Here is a 16,500-nt window from a genome sequence, read left to right on the forward strand (position 1 = left end):
GCTCCTCAATTGGCATCACGAGGCTGAGTGCTCCCCGAAGAAAGGCAACAGCGTATGGCGGCCTGGATGGTCACCCATCCAAGTGGAGGAGGGATCTCACACCAGGAAATTCAGTTACACAGCAGAGGGTATATTGCATATTTATATAAAAAATTGAATTTGCAGGGATGGATCTCTCTTGCTCATCATTCTCTGCTATTTGGGAAGATGCAAGTCTTATAAAATACATAGAAAGGAGTAATTAAATCCATCTCTTTCTTTTTTATTCCTATTATGCAAGGAGTACCATCGACATAACTCATCACACATAAATACACTGTTGAAAATCTTCCGATTCTGAAGCACGTGCACGCAGCTTGGGGTACCATGCAGCAACACGCCCATCAGTGGCTGCACAATGCGCCAGCTGCCTGGTGCACCGAGCAGAGTGGATGTCACGCTAATCAACTGAACAAAAGCTGCAGGTGGTACCAACCCTTTGATATTTGATACCTGAGAATTTCATGTCGGAACACATGCTCTCTCTCTCTATCTCTCTCTCTCTCTATTTATTTCTCCCTCAAGCGGTCACCGAACTTTCTGTAGATATACTGCTCAGCCTCTGTCTTGTTCGAAACAGTCTGTAGAGGCCCCAGTGCCACCCCCCCACCCCCCACCCCCACCAAGGATGTCTTGTGATTCTCTGATGTCATGGAACTTCCTGTGAATGAAGTGTTCTGATCGGTTCTTATTGAATTTACCCACCAAATTGCTGCTGGTGGTGCAGGAGCACTGTTCGCCACTTTCTGCAGACGCACAAATTATGAGAATGTCAGTGGCAAACTATTTTCTCCACATCGAGAAACATACAGCAGTCATACTGCATTGAAAGATATACCCTGCAGAAGTGGTCTACAGATCATGAATGGAATGAACTGCGGTATAGCAGCCACCGTTTGGGGTCTTTCGCGTGTGAGTCTATCGTCAGGGCGCCGCTACGATGGTCAAAACTGCTAAAAATCGTAATTACAGATCATGTTGCAAAATACCACCAACCATAGATTGAATATCGGCGTCCTTTGATCTTGCTGCCCCCAAGCAAAGCATCAAGTGGCGGTATTCTGTTGATCGGGAAATTCCAGACTCACTTCATGTCTCTGTCTCTCTCCGTGTGTGAACCAATGTCTCGAAACACGCAGATGGAGGATTTCATCTCTCCTCAGAATGCTGTGTTCCTATTGGCTAATGCTGGGGACAAAGGGAGAGCTGACGCAATTTCGATAGAAAAATAAAATGAAATAATCCATTTGCACTACCGTATCAAATTCATTGTTTAACAATTTACAGGAGTCAAAGAGATCGCTTAAGACACTTTCCTCCACCTTACGATGATCCCTCTTCGTAATGAAACGTATTTCCAACTTTTGAGTATCACATGCAAACATTATCTAACTCAAGTAGTGAAATTTGCACCTCAAATAGATCGTAGCACTAAATACGAGGGCCGTTCAGAAAGTAACCTCCGGTTGATTTAAAAAAATACACCAAGTTAAATAAAAATATTTTAATATATACATCTTACAACTACATCTTTGCACTATTTTTCTACATAGTCTCCATAGCGATTGAGGCACTTATCGCATCTCTTCACAAGCTTTGAAATTCCTTCTGCATAAAAATCACCCGCCTGTGCCTGGAGCCAGCTTGTGACCGCATCTTTGAGCTCTTCGTCGTCATCAAACCGCTGTGACCCGAGCCATATCTTCAAATGCATGAAGAGGTGATAATCACTTGGCGCCAGGTCTGGGCTATAAGGTGGATGGTTGATAACGCCCCACTTGAAGGACTCAAGAAGGGCCGTTGTTCTGCGAGCAGAGTGAGGACGGGCGTTATCGTGCAAAAAAACGATACCGGAAGTCAGCATACCACGGCGTTTGTTCTGTATAGCCCGTCGTAACTTTTTTATTGTATCACAGTACACGTCTTGATTAATGGTCGTACCACGTTCCATGAATTCAACCAACAACACCCCTTTGGCATCCCAAAACACCGTTGCCATCAGTTTTCTGGCAGAAAAATCTTGCGAGGCTTTTCTTGGTTTGGTAGGCGAATTTGAATGAGCCCACGTCTTTGATTGTTCTTTTGTCTCAGGGTTCACATACTTAATCCAGGTTTCGTCACAGGTCACGATTCTGTTTAACAATGGTTCTCCTTCGTCCTCATAACGTGACAGAAAGTCTAATGCAGAGGCCATTCTTTGAGTTTTGTGGTGGTTGGTAAGAATTTTGGGCACCCATCGTGCACAGAACTTACGGTAACCCAATCTTGCTGTCACTATCTCGTACAAGAGAGTCTTAGAAATCTGTGGAAAACCAGTAGACAACTCCGACATTGAGAAACGTCGATTTTCACGAACTTTTGCATCAACTGTCTGAACGAGTTCGTCAGTCACCAATGATGGTCTACCACTCCTCTCTTCATCATGAACGTTTTCTCGTCCACTTTTAAATAAACGTACCCATTCACGGACAGCTCCTTCACTCATAACTCGTGGTCCATACACGGCACAAAGCTCACGATGAATAGCTGCTGCAGAATATCCTTTGGCTGTAAAAAACCTTATGACAGCACGCACTTCACATTTGGCGGGGTTTTCTATTGCAGCACACATTTCAAACTGCCACAAAAACTAAACTAGCGCAGGTACGACGTTCACTCGACCACGGCTTGATGCCGACTGACCTGTTGAGTGCGTGAACGCACAGATGGCGTCGCTACTCCCCCCACAACCCGCACTGTGACCAATCGGAGGTTACTTTCTGAACCGCCCTCGTATATCCGAGGTCTTGTATCTACCGACATGTAAGAGCACAAATGCCTCCCTCCACTACAACGTTTTCACTAAACATATCAGGTGAAAAAAATCCAACTGATCACATAAACTCGCGATCACAAAGAGCTAGCTGTCCGTTGACTGCCAGGAGCCACGGCCCCGCCATCCACCGCCAGCAGGGACGTAGCGTGCCGGTGACGAGAGACCCACACACGTATCAGCTATGCCAACAGCTGCAAGCCGATACCCCAGCATGCACACACCCGCTGTACCAGGTGCTCAGAGGTCGTAGAGAGATTGTCACCAAGCAGTCAACCGATCAATTTACGTGGATGGAATAATCTTCCACCATAAACATCCGTCATTTTGAATCTCCTCACGCAACACGCACTGGTCCCTCTGCTGGCCCCTGCTGCCACAGGCAACAGCTAACAGGCCTCCTACTTCTGGTCAGCTGCAAATTACAATGGCGACAGTTTTGTAGGAAGGGTTGGTCGAAGATAGTGCGGGGAGATATTTCAACCTCCAACTTTATCCCAAGAATGCGAGAATGCTCTGTGACTCCTATCAACATAGGAAAAGATGGGCAGTTGTAATCGTTAATTACACACTATGATCGAACTGCTAGAAATATGTAGATAACCTAACTGCATCGGTATAGGGTGCTGTCTGGTGTATTTTCGTGTATATGTTCGAGAATTAATCATGAATGAATGTACTGCACAGTATTCTATCTACATTCGCAATGTACTATATAGTGCACGCAAAGTAGTGGAGGGATGGTTTAGTGATGATACAGAAATTGGAAACATGCAATATGCCAATGATTGGCTTTGAAATTACAGAAAAATGGTAAAATTGCTAAAATTGGTAGCACCATCAACTGTGGTACTTATTACAGTACATCAACGGCGTGTTTTCCCATCCCATTCATCCATTGGTGCTCTGTTGATTATCACCTAATGATTGATTGATACCACTTGTAATGAGTTGGAGAGAGTCTTGGTGGGAGCAGCACCATTTGTGGATGGCCTGCACAAGAACAGAGGTCGCTTACATGACCGCAGTATGAGGGCCAGCCGGAGTGGCCGTGCGGTTCTAGGCGCTACAGTCTGGAACCGCGTGACCGCTACGGTCGCAGGTTCGAATCCTGCCTCGGGCATGGATGTGTGTGATGTCCTTAGGTTAGTTAGGGGACTGATGACCACAGCAGTTAAGTCCCATAGTGCTCAGAGCAGGATGAGGAATCAATCGAAACAGAACACCTACACATCTGCGACCATATCACTGTGAAAGATGAGTTTAAATGTAGACCTCATCAGTCACCTTCAGGCAGTTGTTTGGAAACGCCCACAATGTCGCAAACTCTTCCAGTTTCCATATGTCGCGATGTCTTCCACATTTTTGTCACTAAGAAACACCACCTCTGCCTTTTATTTCAACCATCCTGTGTGTTGTAGGAGCAGCATAGTTTACACCATGCAGTGTCCAGCTTTCAGTGAGAGCCAATGGATTAAGAAGCATTAATGTCAGCTGACGCAGACCTCAGAACTGTGATGGGAAAAAAATCATGGTGATTTACAAAACTGGAGTCACACACTGCTTCGATGTGTTACACAAGAAAAGAAACAATGTGTCAAAGTGCATGTTAAAGAAAAACACAGGGAGCCTGCCTTGCAATTGATAGTCTGTGGGGTATGGTCCTCCTACAGTACAGGTGACAATACTTTGTGCTGGTCTGTGGAAGTGAAGTCGATCACAGGTCACCTGCTCCAATGGACCAATACCTATACAGGGTGAGTCACCTAACGTTACCGCTGGATGTATTTCGTAAACCACATGAAATACTGACGAACCGATTCCACAGACCGAACGTGAGGAGAGGGGCTAGTGTAATTGCTTAATACAAACCATACAAAAATGCACGGAAGTATGTTTTTAACACAAACCTACGTTTTTTTAAATCTAACCACGTTAGTTTTGTTAGCACATCTGAACGTATAAACAAATACGTAATCAGTGCCGTTTGTTGCATTGTAAAATGTGCATTTTTTATAGTTTGTGTTAACCAATTACACTAGCCCTTCTCCTCACGTTCGGTCTGTGGAATCGATTCGTCAGTATTTGATGTGGTTTACGAAATATATCCAGCGGTAATGTTAGGTGACTCACCCTGTATATTTAATAGGTATGCCACATTTGCTTGATGCCAGGATGCAGACGGTATTTGTTTTCGGTATATCAGAAATGGGTATGTGGTAATATCTTATCGAGTTCTCCAACAGGTGACGTTAGTGGAGTTTTTCTGGCATGTAGTTTTTCTCTATTGGATGGTACAAAATAACGTGGAGGGAGAGAATGTTAGGGTGACAGACAGGAATGCACCCTGAGAGACGTAGGTCTCCATCAGGCTGCAGCACCTATATGTTGTTTGGAGATGCACAGCCATGCAGTAGCAAAATCCTCGTCCTCCTTCCAGCTCTTGTGCGATGTAGACTCTTCCTAATTTTCCCATCACCATCGTAGCTGCTCCTACTGTCTTCTCTGCTACCTTGTGTTGCAGGAGAAAGCTTCGTTTGACGCTGGCCTTACACACAGTACACAGTAGGCAGAGCTACAACACGTTCCCATTTTCACCGAATTGTCAAAACATGGTCTTGTCGCATTAACTCAGCTCACTTTGCTTCTCTATGGATTGCAGAAGGTCTTAGATATAACGCTTCTGACTTCCGATCAGTTCTGATTTAAACTGGAGTGATAACGTGGACAAAGCTGTTGGGAGGATGGGGCAGAGACTGAGGAACAGTTACAAGATGCAGAGGGACTGTCTAGAAGACCACGCTGGATTCAAATGGCTCTGAGCACTATGGGACTTAACTTCTAAGGTCATCAGTCCCCTAGAACTTAGAACTACTTAAACCTAACCAACCTAAGGACATCACACACATCCATGCTCGAGGCAGGATTCGAACCTGCGACCGTAGCGGTCGCGCGGTTCCAGACTGTAGCGCCTTTAACCGCTTGGTCACCACGGCCGGCACCACGCTGGAGTTTTGCTGTATGGGATCCTTAACAGATAGGTTCGTAAAAGGTGACTCGTTTCGAGATACCTCATGAGTGTAATCTGACAGCTAAAAAAAAAAAAAAAAAAAAAAAAAAAAAACTCGCCATGCAAAGTGACCCATATTATTAATTTAATTATTTAGCCTATCAATTTGATATTCATGAGCCTACCATCTGGGGGGTGGGAGAGATTGCTGGGGTACCACGTATATTGTCCTTGAGATGAAGCAGTAATGACGAGTTTTTTTCGTTACGGCGATATCTTTTAACGAAATTTCAGTCCCCCACTTACACAGGGAGAAACGACCATCGTAATAAAAAAGATGTACCACCGAATTTATAAAGTGATACACGTTCTTAGATAATACAAATCTCCTTCATCATAACCAACATGGATTCCGCAAACGGAGATCATGTGAAACTCAGCTAGCCCTATTTGCCCAAGAAATTCACAGTGCCGTAGACACTGGCGAGCAGATTGATGCCGTATTCCTGGACTTCAGGAAGGCATTTGATACGGTTCCGCACTTACGTTTAGTAAAAAAAATACGAGCTTACGGAATATCGGACCAGGTTTGTGATTGGATTCAGGATTTCCTAGAAGAAAGAACACAACATGTCATTCTTAACGGTTCAAAATCTGCAGATGTAGAGGTAATTTCGGGAGTACCGCAGGGAAGCGTGATAGGACCTTTATTGTTTACAATATACATAAATGACTTAATTGACAACATCGGTAGCTCCGTGAGGCTATTTGCAGATGACACGGTTGTCTACAAGAAAGTAGCAACATCAGAAGACTCGTACGTACTCCAGGAGGACCTGCAGAGGATTAATGCATGGTGCGACAGCTGGCAGCTTTCCCTAAACGTAGATAAATGTAATATAATGCGCATACATAGGGGCAGAAATCCATTCCAGTACGATTATGCCATAGGTGGTAAATCATTGGAAGCGGTAACGACCGTAAAATACTTAGGAGTTACTATCCGGAGCGATCTGAAGTGGAATGATCACATAAAACAAATAGTGGGAAAAGCAGGCGCCAGGTTGAGATTCATAGGAAGAATTCTAAGAAAATACGAGCTTAAGACGAAAGAAGTAGCTTACAAAACGCTTGTTCGTCCGATTCTTGAGTATTGCTCGTCAGTATGGGACCCTTACCAGGTTGGATTAATAGAAGAGATAGACATGATCCAGCGAAAAGCAGCGCGATTCGTCATGGGGACATTTAGTCAGCGCGAGAGCGTTACGGAGATGCTGAACAAGCTCCAGTGGCGGACACTTCAAGAAAGGCGTTACGCAATACGGAGAGGTTTATTATCGAAATTACGAGAGAGCACATTCCGGGAAGAGATGGGCAACATATTACTACCGCCCACATATATCTCGCGTAATGATCACAACGAAAAGATCCGAGAAATTAGAGCAAATACGGAGACTTACAAGCAGTCGTTCTTCCCACGCACAATTTGTGAATGGAACAGGGAAGGGGGGATCAGATAGTGGTACAATAAGTACCCTCCGCCACACACCGTAAGGTGGCTCGCGGAGTATAGATGTAGATGTAGATGTAAACCTGATACACTCCTGGAAATTGAAATAAGAACACCGTGAATTCATTGTCCCAGGAAGGGGAAACTTTATTGACACATTCCTGGGGTCAGATACATCACATGATCACACTGACAGAACCACAGGCACATAGACACAGGCAACAGAGCATGGACAATGTCGGCACTAGTACAGTGTATATCCACCTTTCGCAGCAATGCAAGCTGCTATTCTCCCATGGAGACGATCGTAGAGATGCTGGATGTAGTCCTGTGGAACGGCTTGCCATGCCATTTCCACCTGGCGCCTCAGTTGGACCAGCGTTCGTGCTGGACGTGCAGACCGCGTGAGACGACGCTTCATCCAGTCCCAAACATGCTCAATGGGGGACAGATCCGGAGATCTTGCTGGCCAGGGTAGTTGACTTACACCTTCTAGAGCACGTTGGGTGGCACGGGATACATGCGGACGTGCATTGTCCTGTTGGAACAGCAAGTTCCCTTGCCGGTCTAGGAATGGTAGAACGATGGGTTCGATGACGGTTTGGATGTACCGTGCACTATTCAGTGTCCCCTCGACGATCACCAGTGGTGTACGGCCAGTGTAGGAGATCGCTCCCCACACCATGATGCCGGGTGTTGGCCCTGTGTGCCTCGGTCGTATGCAGTCCTGATTGTGGCGCTCACCTGCACGGCGCCAAACACGCATACGACCATCATTGGCACCAAGGCAGAAGCGACTCTCATCGCTGAAGACGACACGTCTCCATTCGTCCCTCCATTCACGCCTGTCGCGACACCACTGGAGGAGGGGCTGCACGATGTTGGGGCGTGAGCGGAAGACGGCATAACGGTGTGCGGGACCGTAGCCCAGCTTCATGGAGACGGTTGCGAATGGTCCTCGCCGATACCCCAGGAGCAACAGTGTCCCTAATTTGCTGGGAAGTGGCGGTGCGGTCCCCTACGGCACTGCGTAGGATCCTACGGTCTTGGCGTGCATCCGTGCGTCGCTGCGGTCCGGTCCCAGGTCGACGGGCACGTGCACCTTCCGCCGACCACTGGCGACAACATCGATGTACTGTGGAGACCTCACGCCCCACGTGTTGAGCAATTCGGCGGTACGTCCACCCGGCCTCCCGCATGCCCACTATACGCCCTCGCTCAAAGTCCGTCAACTGCACATACGGTTCACGTCCACGCTGTCGCGGCATGCTACCAGTGTTAAAGACTGCGATGGAGCTCCGTATGCCACGGCAAACTGGCTGACACTGACGGCGGCGGTGCACAAATGCTGCGCAGCTAGCGCCATTCGACGGCCAACACCGCGGTTCCTGGTGTGTCCGCTGTGCCGTGCGTGTGATCATTGCTTGTACAGCCCTCTCGCAGTGTCCGGAGCAAGTATGGTGGGTCTGACACACCGGTGTCAATGTGTTCTTTTTTCCATTTCCAGGAGTGTATTTACAACTTCTCTGTGTTGTTACCTTAAGAGACTTCATATGTGGTGAGGCGTTTGATTACTTTAAGGGAGCATGTGTTTCGACATGAAATTCTCAGGTATCAAATATCAAAGGGTTGGCACCACCCGAAGCTTTTGTTCGGGGGGTTAGTGCCACATCTGCTCTGCTCGGCGCACAAGGTGGAAGGTGGTGCAGTCACGTCACTTCCCGCAGGAGCTTCGCGAGCTAAAGATTTTTAACAGCGTAATAACGTGTGATGAGTTATGTCGATGTTATTCCTTGTGCGATTGGAATAAAAAAGAAAGAGATTGATTTAATTACTTCTTTCTGATATATTTTACAAGACCTGCATCTTCCCAAATAGTGGATAATGATGAGCAAGAGATATCCAAACCCTGAAATTGAATTTTTTTTATAAATGAACAATATACCCTTTGCGGTGTAACTGTGAGATGCCCCCTCTCCATCACAGACCCGTCAGTTTCCAGGTGAGTGGAAGGGAGGAAGTGGGGGAGGGGGCGAGGACTGGGGGGATTTACCAGAGGTGGAGGGGTTAATTAAATGATCGATTTAATTAATTAGTCAATCAAATTGTTGTAGTAGGAGGAGGGTATTCGAATTACTCATGCCTGAAAGTGTACCTGTGTCAGCGAGGGGTAGGGGTAAGGGTTGGATGTTTCCAGAGTGGTTATGACGAGGAGGGGTAGGGGGAGAGGTGAGTGGAAGTTTCTCAGAGGGACAGATCATCTCCAGGGGGTCATAGTTCACTTAGCAGAATAATAGGTTAATGAAACTTCCTGGCAGATTAAAACTATGAGCCGGACCGAGACTCGAACTCGGGACCTTTGCCTTTCGCAGGCAAGTGCTCTACCGTCTGAGCTACCCAAACACGACTCACACCCCGTCCTTACAGCTTTAATTCCACCAGTACCTCGTCTCCTACCTTCCAAACTTCACAGAAGCTCTCCTGCGAACCTTGCAGAACTAGCACTCCTGGAAGAAAGGATATTGCGGAGACATGGCTTAGCCACATCCCCCAGGCTGTGGCTAAGCGGTGACATTATGTTGGGCGTCCCGCTATGCTGGCCCATTTCAGGCACTGTGGTGAATTGATTTTTACGATCCTATCGAAGTCGGATCTCGGCAGGAAGGTCCACAGGAAACATCAGGTAGATACCAGGAGATTGAGCAAAATGCTCTCTCCCTGACCAGCAACAATTACCAAGGTGATGGTTAAAGCAGTCATAAAAATTCCGTCTAGAAATACTGGGACATTGCGCTGTTGATCGCTAACAGCTCCTCTCTCTCTGAGACTAGAGGACCACCGCCTCCCCCCCCCCGCTCCCCCCCTCACCCCCCCCCCCCCCCCTGCTTGGCCTGTGTCTGCCAGTGCGAGTTCCACTACGTGAAAGCGGCCATTGGGGCTCCCAGGCCCATCCGACATACCCACATCCACGTCTCTCCTTGTTCAACGAAGTTACGTCAATAAAGTGGCCTTTTTTGCCATCTACAGGCAGCGAGCTTTCCTCTTCACGAAGCCTCCCGTCACCTTTAATCACTCCATGCAATAAGCTACTAATGCACTTATTGGATGGGTCAACATCCGGGTCTACCGAGTGCTGTTGGTAATTAAGGTGCACTCGGCTCATGTGAGGCCAATCGAAGAGCTACTTGGTTGAGAAGTAGCGGCACCGGTTACGAAAACTGACGACGGTGTGCTGACCACATACCCCTCCGTATCTGCATGTGGTAACAGCTAAGGGCTGAGGATGACATAGCTGCCAGTCGGTACCTGTGGTCCTTCAAGGCCTGGTCAGACGGTGGTTTTTTTTTCTAGTAAGCTACTATTTAAATTGCTAATCAACCACAGTCAATCTCCTTAATAACGATCACTGTGTCACCAGAACCCGATACAAGTACTCTGACTGCATATGCCTTCATGAACTGAATAATTAAAGTCAAAGAAAGGCGAGCCCAAAGGACCTGCCATCTTCCAGACCATTAATTTAGATCGTTCTCAAGTAACAGTTTGCGATCGGGCATTTTCTGTTTGAGAATGATAAAGTTTCTATTCACGGTTCAATGAACCTATATGGTGAGTCGAAGAAAATCGTTTGGATTTGCTGAAGCAGTATGCTCAAAATCCTGATCTGAAACAAATCGCCGGCCGCTGTGGTCGAGCGGTTCTAGGCGCTTCAGTCCGGAACCACGAGGCATGGATGTGTGTGATGTCCTTCGGTTAGTTAGGTTTAAGTAGTTCTACGTCTAGGGGACTGATGACCTCAGATGTTAAGTCCCATAGTGCTTAGAGCCATTTGAACCATTTTGAAACAACTCGAGCTTATTTGTGGTGAATTCGTCAGTTGTTTTTCAGACGAATTCGCTCCACAATCCGCTACTTATAATTAAGCGTGTTGCAAGAACAATGGCAACAATTTTCACCTTCAGTTTATAAGAACGTAGTGAGCTTCGTCGTGATAGAATTATGTCATCTATTACTTCTTTCTTCTAGCCTATATTCTGTGTCGTCATTGGGTAGGCATATTATTTTAGTTTAGACCACGTTAATGGTAGAGAGTGGCCAAAGCCCTTCCTGTCGCAACCTTCCCTCCACCCCCAACCCAGCCCTGGGACAGAATTTGTGTACTCCATCTGTTATCTGATGTAAAAGTTTGCAAACATGTGCTGTTTGCCAATCATTTAACTGAGGCGGCATGTGGGTACCAGCCCAGTATTCACCTAGACGGATGTGGGAAACCACCTAAAACCCATATCCAGCCTGGCCAGCAACCAGACCCTCGTCGTTAACACTCTGCGCGTATGCCATCCGGGGCCAACATGTCTCCCCAAACCCAGAAGCAGCATGTGTGCTGCTACCTGGACGGATCTATGATTAAATTATTTAGTAGTGACAAAAGGATGTTTTACTTGCCATCACTTACAAGACTAATGTTTAAGAAACACACTAACTTCTGCTCACACAAGATACTTCTCCACCAGGGCCACAGGTCGTGTAGGCTGCAGCCAAGGAGACACACAAAAATTTAAAACTTAAAAAAAGTGTATGTTTTAATAGTTTGTAGCGCGCTCTCTTATAATCGTTAAAGAGGTAGATGCAATTATTTTATATGGACTTCAAAGTCCGAATTTTTCAGTACAATTAAGTCAGCATTTATCTCTGAAGCCCCCACACCTTCTTGTCAAATTCCTATTTGCATCTGCTCAAACGCGCTGCACTTCAGTTGGCAAAATCGCTAAGACTTTTACATCAATGATTAACGGAAATTTTGGCAGTCGGAAGTGAATTGTATGTGGCGAGAAGCAGATTTCTTCCAAACTTTATTATTTTTATTTCCTGGCGAAGTGGAGAACACCACTTCCAGATAACGTTATCCGTTGTGTGGATATTGGTGTCTCAAGATTCATAGCGTCTGATAGACAGATCACTGACGAGCCATAGCAATCTCAAGCACAAATAGTTAGTATGAATTGTAGGCACAGACGAATTAGACAACAAGGTTATTTGAAACTTTCGTTTTAAGTGTGACTGTTTCTTCCTTTTTCTAGCTGTATCTCGTTTCTTCACAGGATCTGTTAGTTATTCTGGATTTGGCAGTGTTAGTGTGTTAGTGGTAGAGTGTGGACGGATGTCCTCCTTATCAGCCCGCTCCCGCCCCCCCCCGCCCCCCCCCCCCCCAGTACGGAATTTACAAGGGAAGGCACGACGCTTGGAACGCGAATTTACTTCCAACTTCGTATACTCGTAGTACTCCATGAGGACAACAACATATGTAAGCAGTAGCGCGTACTTCTCAAGCGTTACTGAGAAAATCGCAAGATAATTTTTACCATGAAGCGGCGGCAGCCGAGTGGTTAGCGTTCAAGCCCGGTAATTACCGGATCGAGTCCCGTTCGTCTGTTCTTTTTTTTTTTTTTAATTTCCAACACAGTCATTTTCTTTACTGTTTATATTACAATTGATATAATGGGAAAAATACATGTAATCGGGCGAACTTTTATTAAATTTACAATGTTATTTGGCAGTCTACTAATTTTTACTATCAGAAATAATATAATATTCATAACTATCGACTAGTAAACGACCTAACGCATAAAGTGATACTGAAAATGAATGGTCCATGTTTTGAGAAATCCCTTATACCTGGAAGGAGCCCGAAACGACTTGTTACCCCCAAGTTTTGACCGGCACCGACGGCTTTCGAAAGATGTACAATTAATCGTCGCCTTCGACATTACGAATACAAGTTGCAGGATGGTATTTTTCGTAAACACACGGAAAACATAAAGTTAAACGGCATCAGCTGCATTGAATAAATGCTATGTTTCCGCATAAGCAAGGTCTTTTGAGGTTTTCCGTGGAAAAACAAACCTCGTTAATATTTTCAAAAACCTCTCTTTCAGACGATAATTTGGAAGCAAACCATGCATAACGCCGTATTTCCTTAAAAATCGGTGCTGATAATTGGTTATGCAGTATCGAGCGTATTTTAATAGCGTCTTCCGAGAAGCAATTTCTCGTTCTCTTTCGATTAAATATGAACAGTTTTGAAGACACGGACAAGCATACATTTTCAGTATGACTTTATACGTTAGGTCGTTTACTAGTCGATAGTTGTGAATATTATATTATTTGCGACAATAAAAATTAGTAGACTGCCAAATAACATTGTAAATTTAATAAAAGTTCATCCGATTACACGTATTTTGCCCATTATATCAATTGTAATATAAACAGTAAAGAAAATGACTGAGTTGAAAATAATTAAAAAAAAAAAAACCTGACGAACGGAACTCGATCCAGCGATTACGGGGCTTGAACGCTAACCACTTTTTTAAAAAAAATTCATTTTGTTCTGTACTGTTCGTTGAATTTGTTCACGGCGGACGTCCGGTGACACCCGTTCAGTTTGTTCGTTGATTCGTTCGCTCAGTTTTTTTTTATTACAAAGAGTAGCTAACGTTCTGACCGAACATGCTGAGCTACTGTGCCGGTACCACGCGGCTGCTGCCGCTTCATGGTAAAAATGGCCACGCACAGATATATATTTGACGACCGAAATTATCTTGTGATTTTCTCAGTAACGCTTGAGAAGTACGCGCTACTGCTTACTCATTTTGTTGTCCTCATGGAGTATTACGAGTGTACGAAGTTTACAGTAAATCCGCGTTCCAAACGTTGTGGCCTCCCCTTGTGAGATGCGAAAGCGCCTAAACACCACATTTAGGCAGGCCTGCACACCGCCTCTCTTACTTAATCCTCCGGGCTCATACGACCTGGAGCCGGCGTCCTTCCCAAAATACCGGAAGCGGCGTGCAAACGTACACGGCTATCCAGGCGAATCTCTTTAACGATTTCAGTTGTTGTCCTTTTTTAATTTCTTCAATTCATTAACTAAGCGCCGGCCGAAGTGGCCGTGCGGTTAAAGGCGCTGCAGTCTGGAACCGCAAGACCGCTACGGTCGCAGGTTCGAATCCTGCCTCGGGCATGGGTGTTTGTGATGTCCTTAGGTTAGTTAGGTTTAACTAGTTCTAAGTTCTAGGGGACTAATGACCTCAGCAGTTGAGTCCCATAGTGCTCAGAGCCATTTGAACCATTAACTAAGGATTGTACAGTAAAATTTTATACAGTTGGATACAAAAGATTAAATGCTGCTTTATAGCTTATACTTGGGGAAACTGCTATAAAATGGTGTACAGGGTGTCCCAGGGGAAAGGTCAGTATTCAAAGATACGACAAGAACGATTGTTTGAAGCAAATCAGTCTAGTAAACACGGCCTCTAAAATGCATGCCTTAAGAGCTGTTGGTACTTCGTATCGTTGATACAGTGAAACAAACCTCTGCTGCTGCAGGCTCTTTGATTTCCATATTTTGAGGGGTGGTAGTAAGTCCTAAATACAGCACTGTTCTCCATGAAGGATAAGTGCAAACAGTGGTAGCTCTGGTTGCACAAGCAGGTGTGCGCTCCCTGGCGCGTCTAATTATACCGGAGCCCGGCGTCGCGCTGATGGCTCGCCGCTGGCAGCCAACAGTGCGACGGCCGGGGCGACGCGCTACACATGGCCAAAGGCAAAGGTAAGCCACCTTCACTGTCCTTACCACACCAATACTGCAAGCTGCATACATCAGCCATTGTATGCCGCTGCATTTATTATTCTGTTTTTGACTCGTTTGCCAAGTTACCACCTCACCTACTTGTTCCTTATTTTGGTAAGGTTCTTCCACAGACTTTTTTCTTCAGTTATCGAGCTTAAGACCTCTTCGCTTCGTATTTCGTACCTTTGTCTGTCTCGAATTTGTCCTATAGAACCACAAATTATGTGGTTCTTGACCCCTCAGATTTCCCTACTGTCTGCGTTTCAGAATTCTAGTGTGCTTCAACCGAAATGTATATTTGTACAATCTTTTCCTTTAACCTCAGTCAATGAATGAGACCAATATATTTCCCGCTTATCTTTCGCTGCTCCAGGTAATATCTACCCTGAGATAGCCACAATGTATACTGCAACTTTTTACTTAACAAAATTGGTGTTCAGCGTTCGTTTTTCTCGCCACTGCTATTTATCATACTCTTTGTCTATTTTTTTATCACTAACGGGTATTTTTTGCTAAACAGCGTTTATATTTAGCTTTTAAATTAAAGAGTTTGTCGAAGTCTTCACTTAAAAAAAACAAAAAAAAACTGATTCTCTATCGTACTCTTTTTTAACAGGTGCTTACCGTCCTGCTTTTAGCCATTCCTGACATGTCTGATGGATGTGGGAGGAAAAAATAAATGTTTCTCTAATACATAAAAACGTTTCTAGCCTTTTAATTGTTTTAAAGATGTATAGGTTGCAATAGATAGCTTTCTTATGTGAAAGGAGTTCTCCGATTCACACTGCTTTAAAAAAAGAAAAACTAATAAATAGAATGCACATATGAAAAATAACAAGTAATGGAACACAAAGTTTTTGCAAGCTATGAAATCCAAAATATTTAGAATATTTAGCGTCAGTCATTGATTAACGTGTGTCCATAGTAATTAAAAATAAAGCCGCGCGGCGTTTACTTTTTTTAATTAACATAACTAAATAAGAAACTCTCTTTCTATATAATGCCTTGTGATCTATGTGGGATACGACGAATACTTGTTACGGATATTCCATATACCTCTGTGTAGAAACAAACGAATAAATGAAACAGTGGTTGCACCCCAGATGCTACAAGTCAGCTTCCGGATGTAATTATTTGGAGTGTACGACTTACTCTTTTGTTTATTCGCTGTGAGCTTTCAAGGTGAGGGTACGATCAGATTTCGCCATCACGTACTCGAGCGGGTCACTTTCGTACAGCAATTGTTCTCTCCACATAACATTTACGCTTTTACTAGCTCCTCAGTGTCTCAGCTGGTATGCTACGATCTATGTTTTTTCCATGCTGAGCTTCAAGTGGTTTTTGACATAATAACTTTCCAGAGTTTCAAATCATGTTGTCATCTTTATTTCCAATATTTTCGGCAGTAATTTTGCGAAAAACACTTTTTCATCCTTGGTCAGTGTTTGTTTTAACAAAATTGGCTAGTGTTAGCTAATGTTGTTATAAATGTAATAAAC

General features: G+C 44.8%; 1 protein-coding gene across 1 annotated transcript in view; it reads left to right on the forward strand.

Moving 5' to 3' along the window:
- LOC124556433 overlaps positions 1-16,500 on the forward strand; it is a 189,774-nt gene that overhangs the window by 13,147 nt on the left and 160,127 nt on the right. The window contains exon 2 of the mRNA XM_047130388.1: positions 14,824-14,980. Within this exon, the coding sequence (XP_046986344.1) occupies positions 14,824-14,980 (157 nt within the window). The remainder of the gene's footprint in view (positions 1-14,823; positions 14,981-16,500) is intronic.

This window comes from Schistocerca americana, chromosome X (genome assembly GCF_021461395.2).
Source record: "Schistocerca americana isolate TAMUIC-IGC-003095 chromosome X, iqSchAmer2.1, whole genome shotgun sequence".
NCBI classification, from domain to species: Eukaryota; Metazoa; Arthropoda; class Insecta; order Orthoptera; family Acrididae; genus Schistocerca; species Schistocerca americana.